This window comes from Balaenoptera ricei, chromosome 10 (assembly GCF_028023285.1).
Source record: "Balaenoptera ricei isolate mBalRic1 chromosome 10, mBalRic1.hap2, whole genome shotgun sequence".
Classification (NCBI taxonomy): Eukaryota; Metazoa; Chordata; class Mammalia; order Artiodactyla; family Balaenopteridae; genus Balaenoptera; species Balaenoptera ricei.
The window spans coordinates 44,516,586-44,536,865 of NC_082648.1; the positions used below are offsets into that span (position 1 = coordinate 44,516,586).

Below are 20,280 nucleotides of genomic sequence, written 5' to 3' on the forward strand. Positions count from 1 at the left end.
CAACAACTGTAATACGGGTTCGGGAACAGTGCTGTTGATGTGCAGGGCTCCGGTCTCCAACCCGCTGCTCACCAGCACTGTGAGCACGGGCAGAGCACTTAGACGTCCAGGCCTCCATTTGCTGGCCTCTATAGTGGGGGTACCAGGGGAGCTGCTGCCACCAGCCCTAATGTTCCTTCTCATTTAATGCTTGATGACTTGATGGCGTCCACCTGGAGGAACCAGAAAACGCATGTCCACGGGAGGTGGCATTTCAGCCGAGCCACGAAGGGTGAGTGGGCTTTCAGGAAATGGGTCATGGGCATCGAGATTGGAAGTCATATTTGCCATGGTCCTGGGGTGTGAAGACTGGGGAATGACAGGGAGGAGAAGGGGTCACGGGCACCCTGAAAGTCACCCTCGAATGGCATTCATCCTTGGAAGGTGGCCTCGCCCTGGAGGACTCTGCCCTTCCGCACCTTGCTCAAGGCGACAGTGCGAACTGCTTCTGAGAGAACACTAACGGAAACACACGTGTGCTTCAAAGGGCACCCTTTTATTCTACTTAATTTTTCTTCACAGCGGTCGTCACTGCCTGACAGCGTATCCTGCGTTTGTTCGTTGCTGATTTTTGTTCTCCCGACCAGACTGCGAGCTCTCTGAGGACAGGCTCTGTGCACCCGTTTGCTGACTCCACTATTCCCAGCGCCTGACAGTGCCGGGCTCACCGAAGCTCTGTGTAGTGAGCGGACACTGTAGATACAGATGCATCCATAAGCAGGGGGGCGTGCTGGCCTCAAATGTGAGGGTGGAAAAGAATCGGCTGCAAGAAGAGGAAAGCAGGGCTGGGGGTGGGTTGGCAGGAGAGTGAGGAGGAAAGAAGGAGTGACTCTCCGGCAACAAGAGGCAGCTGGGGGGGGACACTGTGGGAGCTTTTGAGAAGTGCAGCAGGAAGCCGCGCGGAAGCTCGAACGCCTGTTTGGGGGTGATTTGGTTCCCTGATCACAGAGGCCTGAGCCTCTTTATAACGGCGGGGGGGGTGGTGACTGTGCCCATCTGGCAGGGCCATTGTGTGGAACAGGCGCCCCAGTGCACGGGAAGCCCCAAGCCCGCCCAGAGGCGCATCAGTAACAAATCTCTGCTGTTTATAAGGAGCACCTCTCACCCAAAGCCTACCTGGCCAGGACCAGACGGCAAAGATCCGTGTCAGGGCAGGGACCCAGAAGGAAGAAAGAGCTGGACCAAGAAACACTGTTCAGGGCAACTCAGATGTCGACATCCCAGGCAACATATTCAACACTCAGAATCAAATGATATCAATCGTTTATTGTGGGGAAAGCAGAGACCTGGACACAATCCCAATCAGAGGACAATGAGAGCCCCTTGGCTGTGAAGGCCCAGAAAGGCAGGGGGACAGATGGGCTTTCCCCTGGTCGCAGGGAAACATCCTGGGTATGTGTGTTATCTCTGCATTTGGGGCAGTGACCCAGTGAGAGGTGACCAAGGAGAAGGTCACCGAGAGAGCCCATGGCTGGACTTCGTGCATCAGAGCATTGCCCTGCTGAGGACAACAGGGAGGCGGGATGGGACTGGGATTGTGGTTCCGGAGGAAGCATTTCCTGACTTGGGAAGGGGACCTGCGGGAGGAGATGAGGACACAGGGAGGAGATGGATGGGGTCTGCAGCTTTCTGCTCACAGAGCCAGCCTTCACTTGCCCTTCATCTCGAGGCCTTTTTTGGTTGCACATCTGCTGCCTGAGGTTTCTGGCAGGGAGATCCTTGAACTCACTGCCACAGCTGCCTTTGGCTTTTTTTTGTTTGTTTTTTTTTTAAAGGATTGAACAAATGTTTAACCAAAGAAAATATATGGGTGACAAATAAGCACATAAAAAGATGTTCATCATCATTAGCCATCAGCGAAATGGAAATTAAAGCCACAGGATACCATTATACAAGCTGTTAGAATGGCTAAAATAAAAATATCAAATGCTGCTGAGGACGCAGAGAGACTGGAAATCCCATACATGACTGTTAGGAATGCAAAAGAGTATAGACGATCTGAAAACAATTTCTGCCTTTGGTTTTGACATCCACCGCCGAGGGTTTGCAGCTGCAACTGCTCGAGGTGCCAAAGCCCACGCTGAAGCCAGCCCCTCCTGCCCCAGCGCTGGTGTTGCTGATGACGGCTGCAACAGGCAAGAGAAGACCCAGCCCGGTGAGCCTCCTGGGGCATCCTGACCACTCCCTTAGTTCTCTCCACTAGGGTGGCTTCATGTGGAGACCCATTCTCCATTGTGTAGTTTTAGTTTACTAAGAGATTTTCATCAGCGCTGATCATCTTTCATGTACTTGGCCCCATGAGTTTGACCTTTTCCTAATTAGTCTGCATCATCTATCAATATCAGACTATAAGCACAAGTAATCTCTATCAGTGAATTTCTCTCTGGGTGGGACCAGATGAAGAAAGGCACTTCAAGGAGGCCTTCTGAGGCTGCTGCTAAAGAAAGGGGCTGCTGGAAGTATCCCACAATAGAACCCTGCACCCTCTCTAGCTTTTAAATCTAGAGGAGGTTATTTCTGCTTTTTTCATCATTCAGCCTTTCAGGCTCCCCTCAATCCTTATTTCAATCTAGGGCCTTTAGTATGGACTGGCCTCAAAGAAATGGAATGTAGCCATTAAGCATCATTCTTACAGTAGACTTTGGGATTATATGCTGTTGGATATCATTTAATCTCTCTACAGATAATGCATTTGTATTTCATTATATTATTTTTCTCCTGGTTACTAAAGCCAGCTCCCTTTTTGTGCCCCTAAGTCTCCCCTGAACCCACTCTGTTATTCTGTTATTCTGAATTTTCTTTGGTGTCATGGAAGTAGAGGGACTTAGACTTCTGGTAGGTGACCAAGGGCAGAACCAGGTCCTGCAGATACTTACAGATGCTCACGGAATTTGGATATTCACCAGACATCCTGAAGAGGGAGAAAAAAGCAGATAAACCCTCCATAAACCACCTATCCTTTGACCCAAGGAGTCACCTCTCTGAATCAGCCTCTCCTCTCAGACATGCCACCTTCCACCCCATCCCAGCCTCCTTTCTTCCCAAACACCCTAGTGGGACCTCTCAAAAACAGAGAACTAAAATGCAAAATCTGCTGCAAGGAGTAAGCTCTCCATCAAAGTGGCTTTGGGATTATCTGATGTGTGGGATAATTGTGCCCCCGCTTCCGGCCAGTTATGTCATTGGTCTTAGACAAGTAAGAGGAGTGAGCTCACATCCTCACTGGGCCTCAGGCTTTGCCAGAGCAACCTTGAGCCTAGATGACTCTTGGAGACCATCTTGTCCCCTCCCCCCACCTTAAGAATGCATCATGAAGGGCCAGGGATGCTCTCTTTCTCAATTTCTCTAATCCTCCCCTATCACCTCTTTGGGGTGTTTACAATCCAGTCCTTCTTGCTGTCTAACTCTGGTCTGTCCAGAGTCTACTGCACCATGTCAAGACCATTCTTTTTAGAGCTTCACCTCAGTAGGGCCTGAACAAAACCAAACTGTTTGCCTTCAACCTTCTAACTAAAGCACAGAGATAATGCTCCAGACAAAAGATATCCACCCCTCACCTGCACTCCTCGCCCTCCAGCAGCTGGCAGTAGGTGGCAATCTCCACGTCCAGGGCCAGCTTTGTGCTCATCCAGGGCCAGCTCCTGGTACTCTCGCAGCATCCGGGCCAGCTCCTGCTTGGACTGGAGCAGGGCGGCCTCCAGCTCATCCAGCTTGGCCTGGGCGTCCTTCAGGGCCCAGTCACCCCACTGCTCAGCATTGGCAATGGCCATCTCCAGGTTGGAGCACCGAGGGGCAAATGGATTTAATGCTTTGGGTCAGAGCGCAGCTCTGAGATCCTGCTCAGAAGACCTCCCCTCATTTGGTCCTGACTGATAGTAAATGCTTTGAGATCCTCCTGGTTTCCCCATCTTTGGACATCATCAGAGGCGAATCTGTCCTTCCCCCCCAACTCCAGGCACAGTTCACTCCAGCTCATGCCATGGCATGTGAAGGTGGAGTGTCCTGGAGTGTCCTTACCTTGGGAGAGAGGAGGGGAAGGGCACTGAGAAGGCGGCCACCTGCGCACATGGTCCCACCCTCTCCCTCCTGGTCTGTAACACTGGCTGTAAGATTCTAATGCCAACCCTGAAAAGTCTCTGGGTCACTGGCCTTAATTCTGCCCCACAGTGTAAAGGTTGTCTTGGGAGACACTGTAAATTATGAAAAAATTGGGGACCAATTAAGTTCCTATTAATAAAATGTCTATCCAATAAACCTACCCCACTGAGAATCTGGCCTCCAAAATTCCACAGAGAATCATGCTACCAGGCGACAGCCTTAAATGACACTTTTGCATAACTAACAGGTTTTAGATGTTCACAAACATTCACTGTTAAGTGTTACTTGCAGAAGCAAACTGCAGGTGGGGCTCAGCGCTGCGTCCACGTGAAAGCTGGGCAGAGGGAGGGTGATCCTTGAGCCTTTAGTCTTGGGTGTGTGTTCCGGTCACTGGGCTAAGGCTTTGGTGGGATCTAAGTATCTGGCTTCTTTTTCTGGTGTGTCCCCTTCTTCTGGAGTCAAATTTGCTTCACCCCAAGGAGAACAGCTGGTCCTGAGGCCAGATGGAATTTTTGACTGTTATCCAGCTGGCACCACCCTCCTCTGCCAGGCAGGCCCCCAGCCGTGCAAGCACCCACAGTGTTTTGGGTGAGTGATTCACAGCCTCAGTAGAAACACCTAGGACCCAGCTGCCTAACCAGGGAAAAGCATCCGCCATCCTTGGATCTGTGGAGACCTAATTATTTAGGGGGATGGTAATAAATGTAAGACTAGAATTTGACCAAACTGTCCTCTGTTCTTTTTCACTGACTGAGATCCTGTAGGTGGACCTAGGGGACTCCAGAAGCTTGGGTCTTGTGAATGCAGCGTGAGTTGAGAAGAGGACCTGAAATTTTGGTTCCTTTGAAACAATTAGCACCTGGATTCTGGAGCCACTGAATGCAGAGTCTGCAGGTGAAACTGTGGGCTTCTTTGGTGGAGAAGCCAAAAGGGCAGGAAAGCAGGAGCCCTCAAGAGGAGCTGCCCTGGGGACCAAGCATTGAGGTGACCCCCACCCGCTCCCTGAGGAGGACATCTCCCCTGACCCCCAAAGCACGGTGGCCTTTTCATCACAAAAAGTCACTTTCTGGTAATAAGTTCACCCAACCGTGAACACAGAGCATTTTATCAGATAAATATTGTAATTGGGTACCGAAGGTAGCTTCAAACAACTTGTGTTTTTCTTTCATTTATGCAGAACTTGATTAAGTAAAAACACCGTAAGTTCTTAATTAATCCATCTTTTTTCTTTCCACCGCCATGAGCCTACTGCACCGAGGAGGGTGTGTGTGTGTGTGTGTGTGTGTGTGTGTGTGTGGGCACACGCACACATGCAGGGCAGGGGAGGACAAGGAGATGGGGGACTTGACTTGCCCAGGAAGCTAAGACCTTAAATCCTTGCACCAACCTTCACAAACTCTGGGAAACTCGTGGCATGGGTTTGCTTGCTTTGGAATCACAAGCGTGGCCCCATGGAGCGCTCTTATGGGCAGCACTCAGTGTAGTGTGCCCACAGCACAACCACAGGGAAGGGCAAACACAGAGCAGAGCCCTGGGCCACGTCTAGTGTGGGAGGGTCTTCCTTCCCCACTCTTTTCTAAAATCCACTGCTGACTCTCCTCCCTCCAGCACGGATTCATCATGTGAAATTTCCAAACCCTCTCACCCACTGCATCGGGTCTAAACTCCATTGCCCAACTTTGAAGACCACCCATAAGCCACCCCTTCCTACCCGGGGGTGTCCTGCTCTCTGCCACCCACCCATCATGGACCTTCCGCTCAGGGAGGGCACCTCTCATCCCAGCACACAGGTCACGCACATGCCCACCTCACATCCACTGCTCCTGCGGGCTCCTTCACTGGACCCCTTCCCTCTCCCTTCTGCCTCCCATCCCAGTGTAATCCCACCTCCTGCAGGAAGCCTCACTCGGGTCCTCATTCAGCCAGAGCCCCTTGGGAGCCCTACAGCACTTAGGCAGCGTGATGCCCAGCAAGGGATGCTTCATCCTTCCATATGGATTCTGACTGTTCTCTCCCGAAAGAGGGACCTTGTTTTACCCTTTTTTCATAATTGGTCTCGTACCGACTGCACCAAACCAAAATTGGTCTCAAACCAATAGGTGCTGTTAGCTGACTCCTTTCATAGAACCCACCTGCTTCTCTACGTTCCCTATCTCCAATCGGATTCTCTGGATCCATCGGTTGAGATGGGAGATCTCAGCCTTGGTGAGTTTGAGGTCATCCCCATGCTGGTCCGCTGTGACCTGCAGCTCCTGGATCTGAGGTTGGGGGACGAGAGACGAGGAGCACAGGACAGTTGAGAAATCAGCCCTTAAGGGTGTTCGGGAATGGGGAGGGGAACCACGTACCGTTCTCATTATCCAAGCGGTGCAGGCACAAGAGAAGGAGGGAAGCGGGGAAAGGGAGGGGGAGAAAGACAACCCTTTCCTTCTGGATAGGAAGGCCCGGCCCCAGTTCAACAGGATCTTCGGATACTCAAACATGAGAGACATGATGGAATTTAAATTCCCTGTCCTCATTTTGACAAAGTTGGAAACAGAAGAAAAGCTGAAATAGTGGATTATGCACAGAAACGGTGTCAGAATCTCATTGAGGTTGTGGCTAGTGCGGCCTCAGCTCTCAGCAAGGGCCATGGCAGGGGAAGGGCTAAGCCATACCCCCAACACCTGCCAAGACTGTGGTTGATCTCTCTGGACCACAGGAAGGCATTTCCAAAAAGCCCAACTCCAAGATTAAGGAAGCCTCTGCCCAGCCCCAGTACACGCGCATGCACACACACACAAGCACACACACACATACACGCATGCGCGCATGATGACAGGGGGGCAGCTGTGGTCACTGGGTCACGGCACACCTGGCACTCAGCTCGCCCTTGCTCTCCAGGGCGATGAGCTCGTCCTGGGTGCGGACCTGGGTGATGATGCTGTCCAGGTCCAGGTCCCGGTTGCTGTCTACGGACAGGATGACGGACACGTCACTGATGTGGGACTGGACCTGAGGGGTCTCCTGGAGGACACTTAAGGGAGGGGAGTTAGTTAAAGGCTTCCCATGAGGGGGGCCCTTCTCTTGATCCTCCCTGGTAAACCCCCCGCTGCCCCTTCCTGCCCCTCCTCGGCATTTGAGCTCGGCCTTCAGCGGAGTCCTGCAGTGCCAGTGCCTGTGGGCGTGAGATGAACACGTGGAGCTTTCAGCGCCAGCGTGGGACTGCCCGTTCTATCATACACGCAGGACTGCTCCCACCCTATTCCATTCTCCGCACCAAGGGCCACCCTTCACCCGTGGAATCAGTCTGAACTCCTTACATGGCACTCAGTGTCCTCTAAGGACTCACGGACGACCCCCTTCTCTGGGCCCCTCATGCGTTAGCACAGCTTGGGCCTCCGGATCGCCCCTCGTTCTGCTCCTTCAGGCTGAAGCATCGTGCCCTTCCCGGTGCCCGCGGAAATCTTGCTCATCTTTCTCCAGGAACCTTCACCGACAGCTCAGGCAGAATTCACCCTTTCCTCCTCTGCTCTCCCAAAGCTCACGTACATGCTTTTTCCCTGCCAGACTGTGGATTCCTGGAGGACAGGAATCGCTTCTCCTCCATCATGGTCTCCTCAAAGCCTACCTCACTGCTCAGCACATAGTAGGGCCTCAGCAAATGTCAGCTGCACTGAGTCCAAAGGCCTTTCTGCCAACCTTTGGTCCATGAAACCATCCAGGCCAAGGGCCAGAGCCACTCGTAAGAGGAGCAGACCACACAAAAGAGGTCAGCGGGGTCCTTACCCCTTCATAGAGGCACTTGAAGAACTTGATATCATCTGTCAAGGAGTCCACCTTGGTCTGGAGCTCGACCTTGTTCATGCAGGCAGCGTTCGCATCCTGGGAAACACAGAGAGGGGCCAGCTGCCTCCCCCTACCCTCCCTCTTGCCACAAGGAGCCCCAGGTTCCCTGCTCTCTCCCCTCACCCCATGCTTCACAGGGAGGCCCAGTCCCTGAAAGCAAACCAACCAATGTGCAGGGCCACGGCTGCACCTGGGTTTAAAGCTGGCAGGTTCTGGGAGCAGCACACATCCCAGGCAAGGGACTTGGAGAGAGGAGCGGGAAATTAGAATCTCAGCTGCCTCTGCACTAGGGACTAAGTGACCCAAAAGGGCCTTTTCCTCAGCCTGTAAACGTCACTGTGCCAGGTGCTCAGGGAGCCCCTAGGCTTCTTCCAGCCCTCCCTGCCCCCCTTACCTTCTTGAGCACCACAAACTCATTCTCAGCAGCTGGGCGTCTGTTAATCTCCACCTCGTACCTGCGTGGGGCAAGAGAAAGGAGACAGCATCACCACTGGGATAGGTCCATTCTGCAAATGCTCACTGAGCAGTTAGCTATCACCTCTGTGCCAGAAGCTGCAGGGCATTCGTCCACAACCTGGGCTTCATGTACCCCCAGGGTACGCAGAGCCTTCCTAAACGGCATATGACAAGAACAGGTTTAAAGGAATCAACATCCAGCTCCTTCGTTCACAGGCAGGCTACCCTAAAATGTATCTGCCGGGGAATGCACCTGTGATGGAGGCGGAGGCGTCGGGCAGGTTCCGCTGTCCCACCTCCCTTGTGACAACAGAAAGACACCGTCCCCATTCTGCCAGCTGGCACCTTAGTACATGCCTTAGCCCTGTGCAAAACCTCCCAGGAACCAAACGAAACACTATCCCCACCTTTGTGCTGTATATTATGCCTGTTTCTTATACAGGTGAAGCAAGGTCTTGGAAATAGGGTGTTCGGATGGGAATGGGATAGTCTTAATACACATATTGTAGCTTGGAAGGGTAAGAATATTGGTCATTTCACTTAAAGACTTCACTATTCCATCCCTTACTATTATCGAAGAACATATTACATGCCCCTCAGCCCCGGGGCTTGAATATAGGTTTTAAATTTATAAGGGGGAAAGGGGTAGGTGGGGAAGGTTTGCGGGGCTGGGGTCTCACTTGCCCTCCTCCCCCTCCCTTTGTCCCCTATCCCTGGAGCCATTTGTTAAAAAAGAATAATAAAAGAATTTTTTAAAAAGAACATATTCCAGGACATTTGTGACTGCAAACAAAATAGAGCATTGGAGAGAAATAATGTATGCTAGAAAATGGGTTTTTTTTCATATATTTTAACATGAGCAGTTCTTTTCTGCTTTTTACTCCTTCCTAAGGCATGTCACTGGATGCCAAGAAAAATAAAAAGCTTTGTTGGATGGCTGAAGAAGTACAGGTTAGTGAAATGGGTTATTTAAAATATTTAAACAGTGGAACATTTTCTGAGACTGCCAGATTTTTCTAGTTACACTGGGTAAAACACAGAAAATAGTTTATATGATTTATCTCAGATTCTATGGGTGTTATTCAAAAGATAATTGAAAACTTCTTTCTATCAAATTATGCTATGAAATAGTTGTTTCTATTACAATCAGTGTCATCTCATATTATCTTACATTATCACATCATAGTCATCCTATTAACAGCAATAAAAGTATATGCTGATTGTAGACCAGTTAGCTTTTAGCAGTTTATATCTTTCTGTTTCATAATATACATAGAAAAGGTTTGATCATATTGGCTATCAAAATTAATGACATTCATACATTATAAATAACTTTTCATTATTTACTTCTAGAAACCAAACACCAGCGTTCAATACACACATACAACATTTACAAAGAAAACAATGTATTTTATATTACTACTGACTTTATAAATAACTTATAATTTTAAAAATACATTACTATGCATAATTAAAAGTTAAACCATGACAAATTACACATTGATTTATCCTGTTTTAGAACATAAATAGATGTATTAATTATGTTAAATCTATATCACTTTAATCTTTAATGTTTTCAATAACCTACTGTACAAGATGTCATCCTTAGTTTATTGCTGAGTGGATTTTAAAACAGTCCCCAAAATGCATGTTTATACTTTTATTTGAATTTATATATGAAGCCAGACTTTTTCTGATAAAGCAACTCTTATTTCTCTGGTTTGACAATGAAAGCTAACTTTTCCAGTTAAGCTAGATGGTGGACGTTTTCTATAAATTGAATGAGCTAAAGTTTTGGAAATTGTGTTTGAGTATGTTCACGTATATAAAAAATGGGAGCTCTCTGGAGGTGCTTTTTAAGCCTGTCCCCACAATCTGTGTGCTTTCAGAAGTCCGGGACCACGTCATCTCCTTCCTCTGGGTCTCCACACTGGACTCAGGCCAGAGTCCCACTTTGGGGGACGTCAGAATAGAGATGGACAGGCAGATTGAACGTGGACCAAGAAAAAGAGCTCAGTTCTGACCGTCTCCACCCCATTACGGAAGAAATCATCTACCCCTAGAAATCCTGGCACCTGGAAGTAAACCACCAAAATATCAGGTTACACTGAGCCTAGATGCATCGCTCTCTCTTCACTGGCTCACCTTGGAGGGAGAAACAACGTTTGGTTCCAAGCACACCCTCAATTGTTCTCTTTAATGGTGGGACTCAGCAGCATGGAGATGCCTCATCATGAAAAAAAAAACTTTTAGAAACTCATTTTTGCTTAGCTTTAAGATTGGTTCTGGGATTGGAAGGATGTATCATGTCCTGGGAACGCCCATGGAAAACCACACTCAGGAAGACCTACAAAGCCATTTGGGCTGTCCATCTGGTTTTGAGACAATTCTCTTCCCCCCCATTCCTTCATTTCCAATGTTAAAAATTGAGCACACCATTTCCTAGGCAACTTGGAGCGCCATTTTGGGTAGATCTTTTCTCTTCTTAAGTCTCATCCTGTCTGGATCTCTCTCCCTCCCTAATGGGAAAGTAAGTAGCAATGGTATCAGCAAAGCATCCAAGAAGGCAAAAATGCTGGCTCCAAATCACAACCTCATCTGTAATCAAGACCCTCCGGTGGTGTTTCTCTGCCTCTCCGCTCACCTCTTTCTGTAGTCCTCCACCAAATCCTGCACGTTCCTCAGCCCCAAGTCCAGCCTCACCCGGTCCCCGGACAGCGTCTCCAGCTGCTTGCGCAGGTTGCTGGTGCAGCCCTCGAGGATGGCCTCCAGGCTGTTCTTGCAGTTGTTCGGGTCCAGCTGCTGCAGCAGCTCCCACTTGGTCCCCAGCACCTGGTTCTGCTGCTCCAGGATCCGCACCTGGAACCCAAAGGTGGTCATAGCCCCCCCCCCAATGCTCTTGCCTCTCAAGAGTGGGGACAGGGCCCCAGAAATCAGATGTCATCATCCTGGAGTGGGGGTCAGGAAAGAGCAAGGTTCATCAGAGAGTAGATTCAGCCAGGAGTACATACCCATCTTGTCTGTAAGACAAGGAATAAGATCCAGTCTTAAACGAAATCAGGAAGGGGGCATAACAATGCTATCATCTGCCACCATGACTTACCATGGATTGAGGCAGCTTCTTTTGCTATAAATGCTGGTGTTTTTGGAGTGAAGGGAAATGAGAAGCAGGGAGAAACAGTGACTGGGGAATGGCACTGGAAAGTCACTCTGGTGGTTCGCATGTTCTTTCTTTTGTGCAGCCTAAATTGCTCTCAGTTTGTTTCTTTGGTTTTCGAAGCAGATTACCACATCTTTACAAGTTTCCTTCATACTTGACAGAAGATTTCACTTTTTTGTACTAAATAACTTCAGGCCATCTGCTACTCACCAGCATTCCTCTTCTCACCAATCTCCTTAGCTGTTTCTTCCACTCCTGCCCTCTCTCCTCCAACTACCTCACTCCTGTTACTGAACACAGTGGTGAGGGACACAGGCTACTGTTGTCTGTCTATTAACCTGGGCACATTTCTTAGCCTCCCTCTATCTTAGTTCTTCATCTGCAAGGCAGAATGATCATCGAATCATGAATGGTGCGTTGATAAATAAGAACCACTTGGGACAACACCAGGCACTGAGGAACGTCAGCTATTATTAGTATTATGTCCCCTGTTTCTCACGGTCTAGACCTTTCCAGGTGGAGACAAAAGAAGCCCATTCTTTGTCTGCTCCCATTCATTGGGGTCACTGCCTATGAATCTCCAGAGCCATCTTCTGTGTTGCCCCAATTTCTGGGCACACACACACCTGCACAACGTGCATACATAATTTGGCATGCCCTCCTTCCAAATCTTCTCCCCTCAGCCCCACCCTTCAATGCTCTGGCCCTTTCCTCTCACCTCCTCTAGAAACCTTCCTGGCTTACACCCTTATCCCACTTCCTACCTTCCAAGTCTTTCCCATCCACCAAGCATCCTATCCTGGGACACCCCCCATCCTGGAATTGCATCTCTGTCTCTCCGTCTGACATTGAGAGTCCTCAGAGGGCCCATTCCACACATCCCCTGCCCCTGACACACTCCCTCCCTTCCCAGGGTCTTTTCCTGCAAAGAAGGAGTGAAGTTCCCCTTTATGGGGTGTGTGTGCCAGGCCCAGTTCTAAGCACCATAGAAACATCTGATTCATCCTCATTACAACCCTATGGGGTTAAAGCTACTCTTGTGCCCATTTTACAGAGAGGAAAGGGAAGCTCAGCGAGGATAACTAACTCGCCCAAGTTTCCACGCCAGTGGCAGTGGCAGAGTACATTGGTCACCAAGGCAGGGACAGGCAGACCAGGACCCACCTTGTCGATGAAGGAGGTGAACTTGTTCAGCACCTTGATCTGCTCCCGCTCCTGGGCGCGCACCTTCTGGATCTCGGGGTCCAGCTCCACGTTGAGGTGGGCCAGGAGGCTCTTACTGACGGCGACCTGAGAGATGCCGCCGGGCGGGCACACGGACGGACACGCGGGCCCCAGCCCGGCGCTGCCGAAGACGGTGCCCACGAAGCCGCCCAGGCGGCCGCCGCCGGTGACCGAGCAGGGACCCAGCACGGAGCCCGCCCGACCGCGGTGCCCAGGGCCAGGCGCCGGCCGCCCCCGGGGTTGAAGACGCCCCTGCTGCCGAAGGCGGCCGCGCCCTTGACGCCGGCCCGGAACGAGGCGGAGCTGCTGACCCGGCCCGGAATGACGGCCGCTGAAGGCCAGGCGCTCCCTGCCGGGGTAGAGGTGCAGCTGGCGGCTCATGGCTGGGAGGTCGAGGTCACAGGCTGCTGGGCGGTGCGGGAGACGGGAGAGGGGCGCAGAGCGGCCGGGCTTTCCTTCCCCGCCCAGCCCCTGAATAGCCGGAGCGCGGGCCTCCGGGGTCCGCTTAATTTGTAGGTGGGAACATCTTTTAGGCCACATGGGGCCTCTTGGTTCTCCATTTAGGAAATTACCATCTCCTCTCTGAGATTTTTTTCTCTTCCTCCCTGAACTCCCCAGGAATCCCCTATAAAATGGCCCAGAACCCTGCATTTGCTTTGCTTGCCTCCTGCATTACAGTAATTTGGCTACTTTATCTCCCCTTGCTGCCCTGCAATCACTGGGGCTATCACTGCCAAGATCTCCAGTGGAAGCTTTCAGTAGGTCTGGCCTCTCTGGGTAGGGGAGGGGCCGTGGTAACAGGGCAGCAGATGTCCAGGCGGGTTCTGCTTCAGAAGGACATGAACAGGGTCAAGAATATTCCAGAGAATCATCCTTAGCCTGTCCCCTGCTGCTTCCCCAGGCCTCTGGATGAAGCTGGCTCTGGCCTGCACTGGAAGTTCCAAGGGCAGAAATTTCTGGTCCATTTGCAGGGACTTCTCAGTCTGGGAGACCAGACACAGTAACAGATAACGCCAGTGAGAGCTCTGGTGACAAGTGCTGGCAGGTGATTTTGGGCCACAGCTAAAAGCTTTCTCAAGAAAAGCATTTCTAGAACAAGAGTTGGGGAGCTACTAGCTAGGATAGTGGGAAGAAGGTGGCCTGGGGAGATGGCACAGGAAAGATTTAGGAAGATTGTCTTTCCTGAGGTTTTTGGGTTGTTTTTGTTGCTGTTGTTTTGTTTTGGGGGGGTTTTGGTTTGTTTGGGTTTTATGTTTTGTCCTGTTTTGTTTTTTTAATAGCAGAAGAGGATCATTCGTCCAATCAAGGAACCTGTGGTCAGGACGTTTGCTGCCCTGGAGTCTGATTCTGGATCAAAATGTGACGGACTATCAGCAACAGGTCAAGAAAGGCCAAGGAAGACTCTTCCTTTCTGAAATGAAGAACTCGATTTTAGAACCTGATTCCATATAAGCTCAGGGGGCATCTTTCTTCTATCTAACCCAGTTTCCTTTTCTCCAACTTAAGTTGCCTTTAATTCTTCTCTTCCCTTAGAAACAGGCCCTTCCTGCTCCTCTGGCATCCAGATGGGGTTCTATTTCATCACTCTTATATCTCAGCCTGTTTGAGTCCTGGGACTCTGTCCCATTCCTCCATCAGATTGACAGGTGGCTCTGGATTAACCCTTCCCTCTCTGCTCCCCCTGGGGCTCAGCCTAGGCCTTGGTACCAGGGACATTCAGGACAAAGGTGAAACAGACTGGAGCTCAAGATGAGGCTCATGCTGTGTCTTCTGTCCTTCCGTGGAGGCTGGACTTCCCTTGGGGCCCTAATGGGCTGGCCACATGGTGCCTGGGGGTAAATGACTGACACAGCCTCCACTGAACCAATCACAGAGCATAAGAACAGCCAAGGTGTTTACCCCACAGGGAACAAGGCTGTGGGGACATCTGTGAGTGATGGAGATGGTGCCAGCCACAGATGAATACATACAGGAGTCTGGGGTGTCCTGATGGGGGGAAGAGAGTGGGCTCTCTGTGCTGCCTAAGAGGAGACGCTATAGTCCATTCTCTCTGGAGAGGGGAGGGCCAGTGTCAGTGTAGCTGGGTGACCAGCAGGCCCTTCGAGAAACTCAAGATTGTGCTTTACATTATTTCATAAGATTTCTCCCTCTGCCTCACGATTTTAGCCAATTTTTTTTTTCTTCCCCTATAAGCCCAAAAAAGAGTTTATTAGTTCTGGCCACTGAGAATAGAAAAGTTAGAGAAGGATTTAAATTGAAACTGGAGAAACTGACATAGAACTGTCTTTCAAAGGGAAGCTTTTTTTTTTTTTTTTTAAGATTTGGAGTTTTCCATACTCTAGTCCTTTTTTTTTTTTTTTTTTTTTTTTTATTTATTTATTTTTGTCTGTGTTGGGTCTTCAGTTGCTGTGCGCGGGCTTTCTCTAGTTGTGGTGAGCGGGGGCTACTCTTTGTTGTGGTGCACGGGCTTCTCATTGCGGTGGCTTCCCTTGTTGAGGAGCACGGGCTCTAGGCACGCGGGCATCAGTAGTTGTGGCTTGCGGGCTCTAGAGCACAGGCTCAGTAGTTGTGGCGCATGGGCTTAGTTGCTCCGCGGCGTGTGGGATCTTCCCGGACGAGGGATCGAACCCGTGTCCCCTGCCTTGGCAGGCGGATTCTTAACCACTGCGCCACCAGGGAAGCCCTGGGCTCTGCCTTTTAAGGGCACAATCAGGAGCATATGATTTCTGCTCACATTCCATTGTCCAGAGCTGTTTCATGGCCACAGTTATTTGCAAAGGAGGCTTGGAAATGTCATCTTTAGGTGGGTGGCCATGTGCTCATCCACAATATCTGTTTCTGTAGAAGAAGAGGAGAAAAGATATGGGGGGACAAGCAACAGGCTTGGGCGCACTCTGTCTGCTAGACAAGCACTCTCGTCCCTATAACACTCCACTGCTTAAACTGCACAATGGAGTCCAAATCTTTTTGGGACTGAGTGGGCTCTCAGGACCTGGAAGTTTTTGGCATTAAAACCAGGAATATCCCAGGAAAACAGAACAAGTCAGTCAATCTACCCAGAAAGCCTCTCATCTCAGGATCTGGCCTCACCCACCTCTCCCACCACTTCTCCCTCCAAGTTCCACCAGACCTCACTTCCTTGAAAAAGCCCAAATAGCCAAGCTCTTGTCAACCTCCTTTCATTTATCAGCCTGTATTTATTGACCTCCGACTGCGTGCTTGGCTCCAGTCACAGGGGATACAGTACCTCTATGTATAACACTCGCCTCCCCCTGGCTAACTCATCTTCAGCTTTCAGCTTCCAGGGCTCAACATCAAAGAGGTCTCCCCATGCTCCTAGTTTGGCACCTTGCTCCTGACATGCACTTCCCCGAGACTGCACTTACTTCACTATACTCCGATCACATGGTCGCTTGCCCGCCTTCCCAGTAGACAGAGGTCTTGGCCACCTTTTTGTACCGATGTCAAGAAGAGTGCCTAGGACTTCCCTGGTGGCACAGTGGTTCAGAATCCACCTGCCAGTGCAAGGGACACGGGTTCGAGCCCTGGCCCGGGAAGATCCCACATGCCTTGGAGCAACTAAGCCCGTGGGCCACAACTACTGAGCCTGTGCTCTAGAGCCCAGGAGACACAACTACTGAAGCCCGTGCGCCTAGAGCCCATGCTCCACAACAAGAGAAGCCACCGCAATGAGAAGCCCGTGCACGGCAATGAAGACCCAATGCAGCCAAAACAATAAAGAAAAAATAAAAATGTTAAAAAAAAAAGAAGAAGGCCTGGAGTAAGATTAGAGATATAGTATGAGCATAGCTGTATGTATATATATATATATATTTTAAACTTACTAAAGTTACTTTAGAAAAATATGTTCCAAATATTATATATATAATGATATTTATGTAATTGTTGATTTTTTAATTTTTCATCTTTCTATTTTTCCACGTTTGAAATAATGAGCAGGTATTACTTTTATAATAGAAGCAACCAAGCCCTGTAAGGCACCAAACTCCTCTGCAGGGAAGTGAAGCAGCCCTTCCTTTAGAAAACACTCAGGCTGATCAAGGACCCTGATCCCTTCTTTCCATCACTCTGTAACTATGAGGGCAGCTGCCTGAGGGCGTATTCTGGACTTGGGCTCCTCTCACTACTTTTCACCCAGGCCAGGGCAATGCAGGTTATCACACTGCCTAGTGGTCCCATCTTGAACCCTTACTCCTCCTCCTTCCCCTGAAGCTGCAGGCCTTGCAGGAGTCACTCCACATACCTGCACACACGTGCACTGGCAGGGCTCAGTCACCTCTCTTAGTTGGTCTCCTTCTCTGGACTCAGGCCAAGAAGCCGAGATATCTCCCCCACCCAATAATCCTGTACCCTCCCTGCTCAGGCAAGCCTCAGTTGCAGGCCCCACCCACTATATGAACACCCCTAATCTGATCACTGAGAGTGGAAATGATGTGGGATGCAAGATCAGAGCCTTGATTTTTCATTCCAGGTCCAATACTTCTTAGTTTTATGGCCATGGTTTTTTCAGTATCAATTAGGTCACCTGTCAAATGGGGTGATAATGACACCTTCCCTTGCTACTTAACCAAGGAGCCCCCATCTTTTCCTAGTAGCAATCTCATTTAATCCTCACAACAGCACTGTGAGGTAGATATTCTTATTATCTTCATTTTTTAGAAATGGAAACTAAGATGCAAAAAATTAAGTACTTTGCCCAAATGATCCAACTAGTTAAGTAGGATCCAACTAGTTAAGGCAGGATTTGAACCAAGGCTGACTAATTCCAGACTCAATGCATAAATGTTGAATTGAATCAGATATTGAATCCTTAAATACTGAGGAGACTTGGATTGGAAGCCCTGTTGGGAGGTGGTGAATTTTGAGCAGGCTTTGGAGGAAGAAGGGAGCAGAGACAGTAGGTGGTCTTTACAGAGACACTGGGGGACCTCACTAGACCAGCCTGGCTCCACTAGACATGAGGGTTGGGAAAGAGAGGGTCTGAGGTGGGTCACAGAAAACTAAAAGGGTAAGAGTGAGACAAAGGTAAGAGGCCAGGTCAGGCTGAAGAGATTAACTATGACAAAATGACAAGAAGAGAGACTGTGGGTTCCCAGGAAGAGGCAGAACATGACTGTGCAACCCTCTCTATTTTTTTCTCTTCCTTCTTAGGCTTTCACTCAACAGAAAATACTTGTGACCATTAGGTAGACAAAGACCTCTTAGGACACCAAAAGCCCAAAATATTTTAAAATATTGATCAATTAGAATTCATCAACATTAAAAACTTTTACTCTTTGTAAGATGTCATTAAAAAAAATAAAGATAAGCCACACACTGGGAGAAAATATTCACAAGGCATATATTTGACAAAGGACTGTTATCCAAAATACATAAAGAACTCCTGCAACTCAAGAATAGGTCAAGCTGCCCAATAAAAATCTGCACAAGATCTGAACAGACCCTTCCCAAAAGATGTACAAATGGCCAATACTCACAAGAAAAGATGTTGAACATCACTAGCCATCAGAGAAATGTTACTAAAATGACAATGAGATAGCAAAACAGCCATTAGAATGACAAAGACTGACAATTCCCATTGTTGGAGAGAAGGTGGAGCAACCAAAACTCTCATACATTGTTGGTGGAAATGAAAAGCCATACAGTCACTTTGCCTAGGAGTGGATGTTCTAGGTCCTCTGATAAGTGTATACTGAACTTCATAACAACATGCCAAATTGTTTTCAAAAGTATCTGTACAATATGCATTTCCAACGGCAATGTGTGAGTTCCAGTTGCTCCACATCCTCTCCAGCACTTGATATTGTTTGTTTGCTTGCTTGTTTCTAATAGGTTGAAGTGGTATCTCGCTGCTGTGCCTTCAATTTGCATTTCCCTAACGACTTATGCTGTTGAGCATCTTTTCATGTGCTTATTTACCATCTCTGTCTCTTCTCTGAAGAAGTGTTTTCAAATCTTTTGCCCATTTTCATTAATTTGGGTTTTTTTCTTATTACTGAGTTTTGAGAATTCTTCATATATTCTAGCTACAAGTTGTTTATCAGATATGTGTTTTGCAAATATTTTCTCCCAGACCATGGCTTCTTTTTTTTTTTAATTTTTTTTACAGTGTCTTTCACAGAAAAGTTTTTAATCTTGATGAAGTTTAATTTTTTAAACTTCATTTGCTCTTACAGCTCGTGATCTTGGTGTTGTAGCTAAGAAATCTTTGCCTAACCCAAGGTCACAAAGAATTCTTTCATGGTTTGGTTTTTTTTAAGAATGTTTATAGTCTATTTCTGACTCTCTATTCTGTGTCATCAATCTACATGTCTATACTTTAGCCACCACCACACTGTATGGGTTACTACAAAAAGTCTTGAAATCAAGTAGTCTGAGTCCTCCCACATTTTTTTTTTTCAAAATTTTTTTTGGTTACTTCAAGTACCTTGCATTTCTGTGTACATTTTGAATAATCTCATCAATTTCTACCCAAAAAAATCTTACTGTGATTTTGATAGGGATTTCATCAAACATATAGGTTAATTTGGGAAGAATTAACATCCTAACAATACAGTCGTCCCTCTGTATCCACAGAGGATTGCTTCCAGGTCAGCAGGGGATACCAAAATCTGAGGATGCTCAAGTTCCTTACAGTCAGCCCTCTGTGTCTTCAGGCTCCACATTTGCGGATTCAACAAACCACAAATGTGGAAGCTGAGGATATGGAGAGCCAATTATACAAGTGTTCCAATCCATGAACATGGTGTATCTCTCCATCTGTTTAGGTCTTCTTTGATTTTTTTCATCACTATTTTTTAGTTTTGAGCATACAAATGATGCATACATATTTTACCTGTATATCTAAAGTATGTTATGCTTTCTTGGTGCTACTGTAAATGATACAGCCTTATTAATTTCAGTTTCCAATTGTTCATATGTGATGTGTAGACAATCACATCACATATGAATAAAGTCAGTTTTATTTCCTCCTTTCAATCTGTATGTTTTTATTTCTTTTCCTTGCATTATTGCACTGTTTAGGAATTCTAGTATGATGCCAAATAGGAGTAGTAACAACAGATATCCTTGCCTGTTTCCAGTCTTAAGGGAAAAGCATTAAGGTTTTCACCATTAAGTATGTTAGCTGTAGGTTTTTGTAGATGTTCTTAATCAGGCTAGGTAGTTCCCTTTAGCCCTAGTTTGTTGAGAGTTTTTTAATCATGAATGGATGTTGAATTTTGTCCAAAAAATTTTTTTTATCTATTGAGATGACTATATGTTTTTTCATCTGCAATATGCCAATATGGTGAATACAATAATTGATTCAGTGAATGTTAAACCAGCCTTTCATTTCTGGATAAATCTCACCTAGTCATGATGTATTATCCTTTTTATAATTTTTGGATTCAGTATGCTTGCATTTTGTTTAGAATTTTTGAATCTATATTCATGAAGGATTTTGTCTTTATTTC

General features: G+C 48.0%; 1 protein-coding gene across 1 annotated transcript; it reads right to left on the bottom strand.

The window, feature by feature from the left end:
• Nucleotides 1-295: 295 nt before the first annotated feature.
• Nucleotides 296-13,186, bottom strand: LOC132373746 (keratin, type II cytoskeletal 72-like). Its single transcript, XM_059937364.1, is given in 13 exon segments — nucleotides 296-348; nucleotides 2,055-2,165; nucleotides 2,916-2,950; nucleotides 3,597-3,667; nucleotides 3,669-3,815; nucleotides 6,261-6,447; nucleotides 6,992-7,143; nucleotides 7,906-8,001; nucleotides 8,360-8,420; nucleotides 11,066-11,280; nucleotides 12,746-13,011; nucleotides 13,014-13,132; nucleotides 13,134-13,186. Coding segments are annotated over 13 exon segments (1,566 nt in total).
• Nucleotides 13,187-20,280: the final 7,094 nt, after the last annotated feature.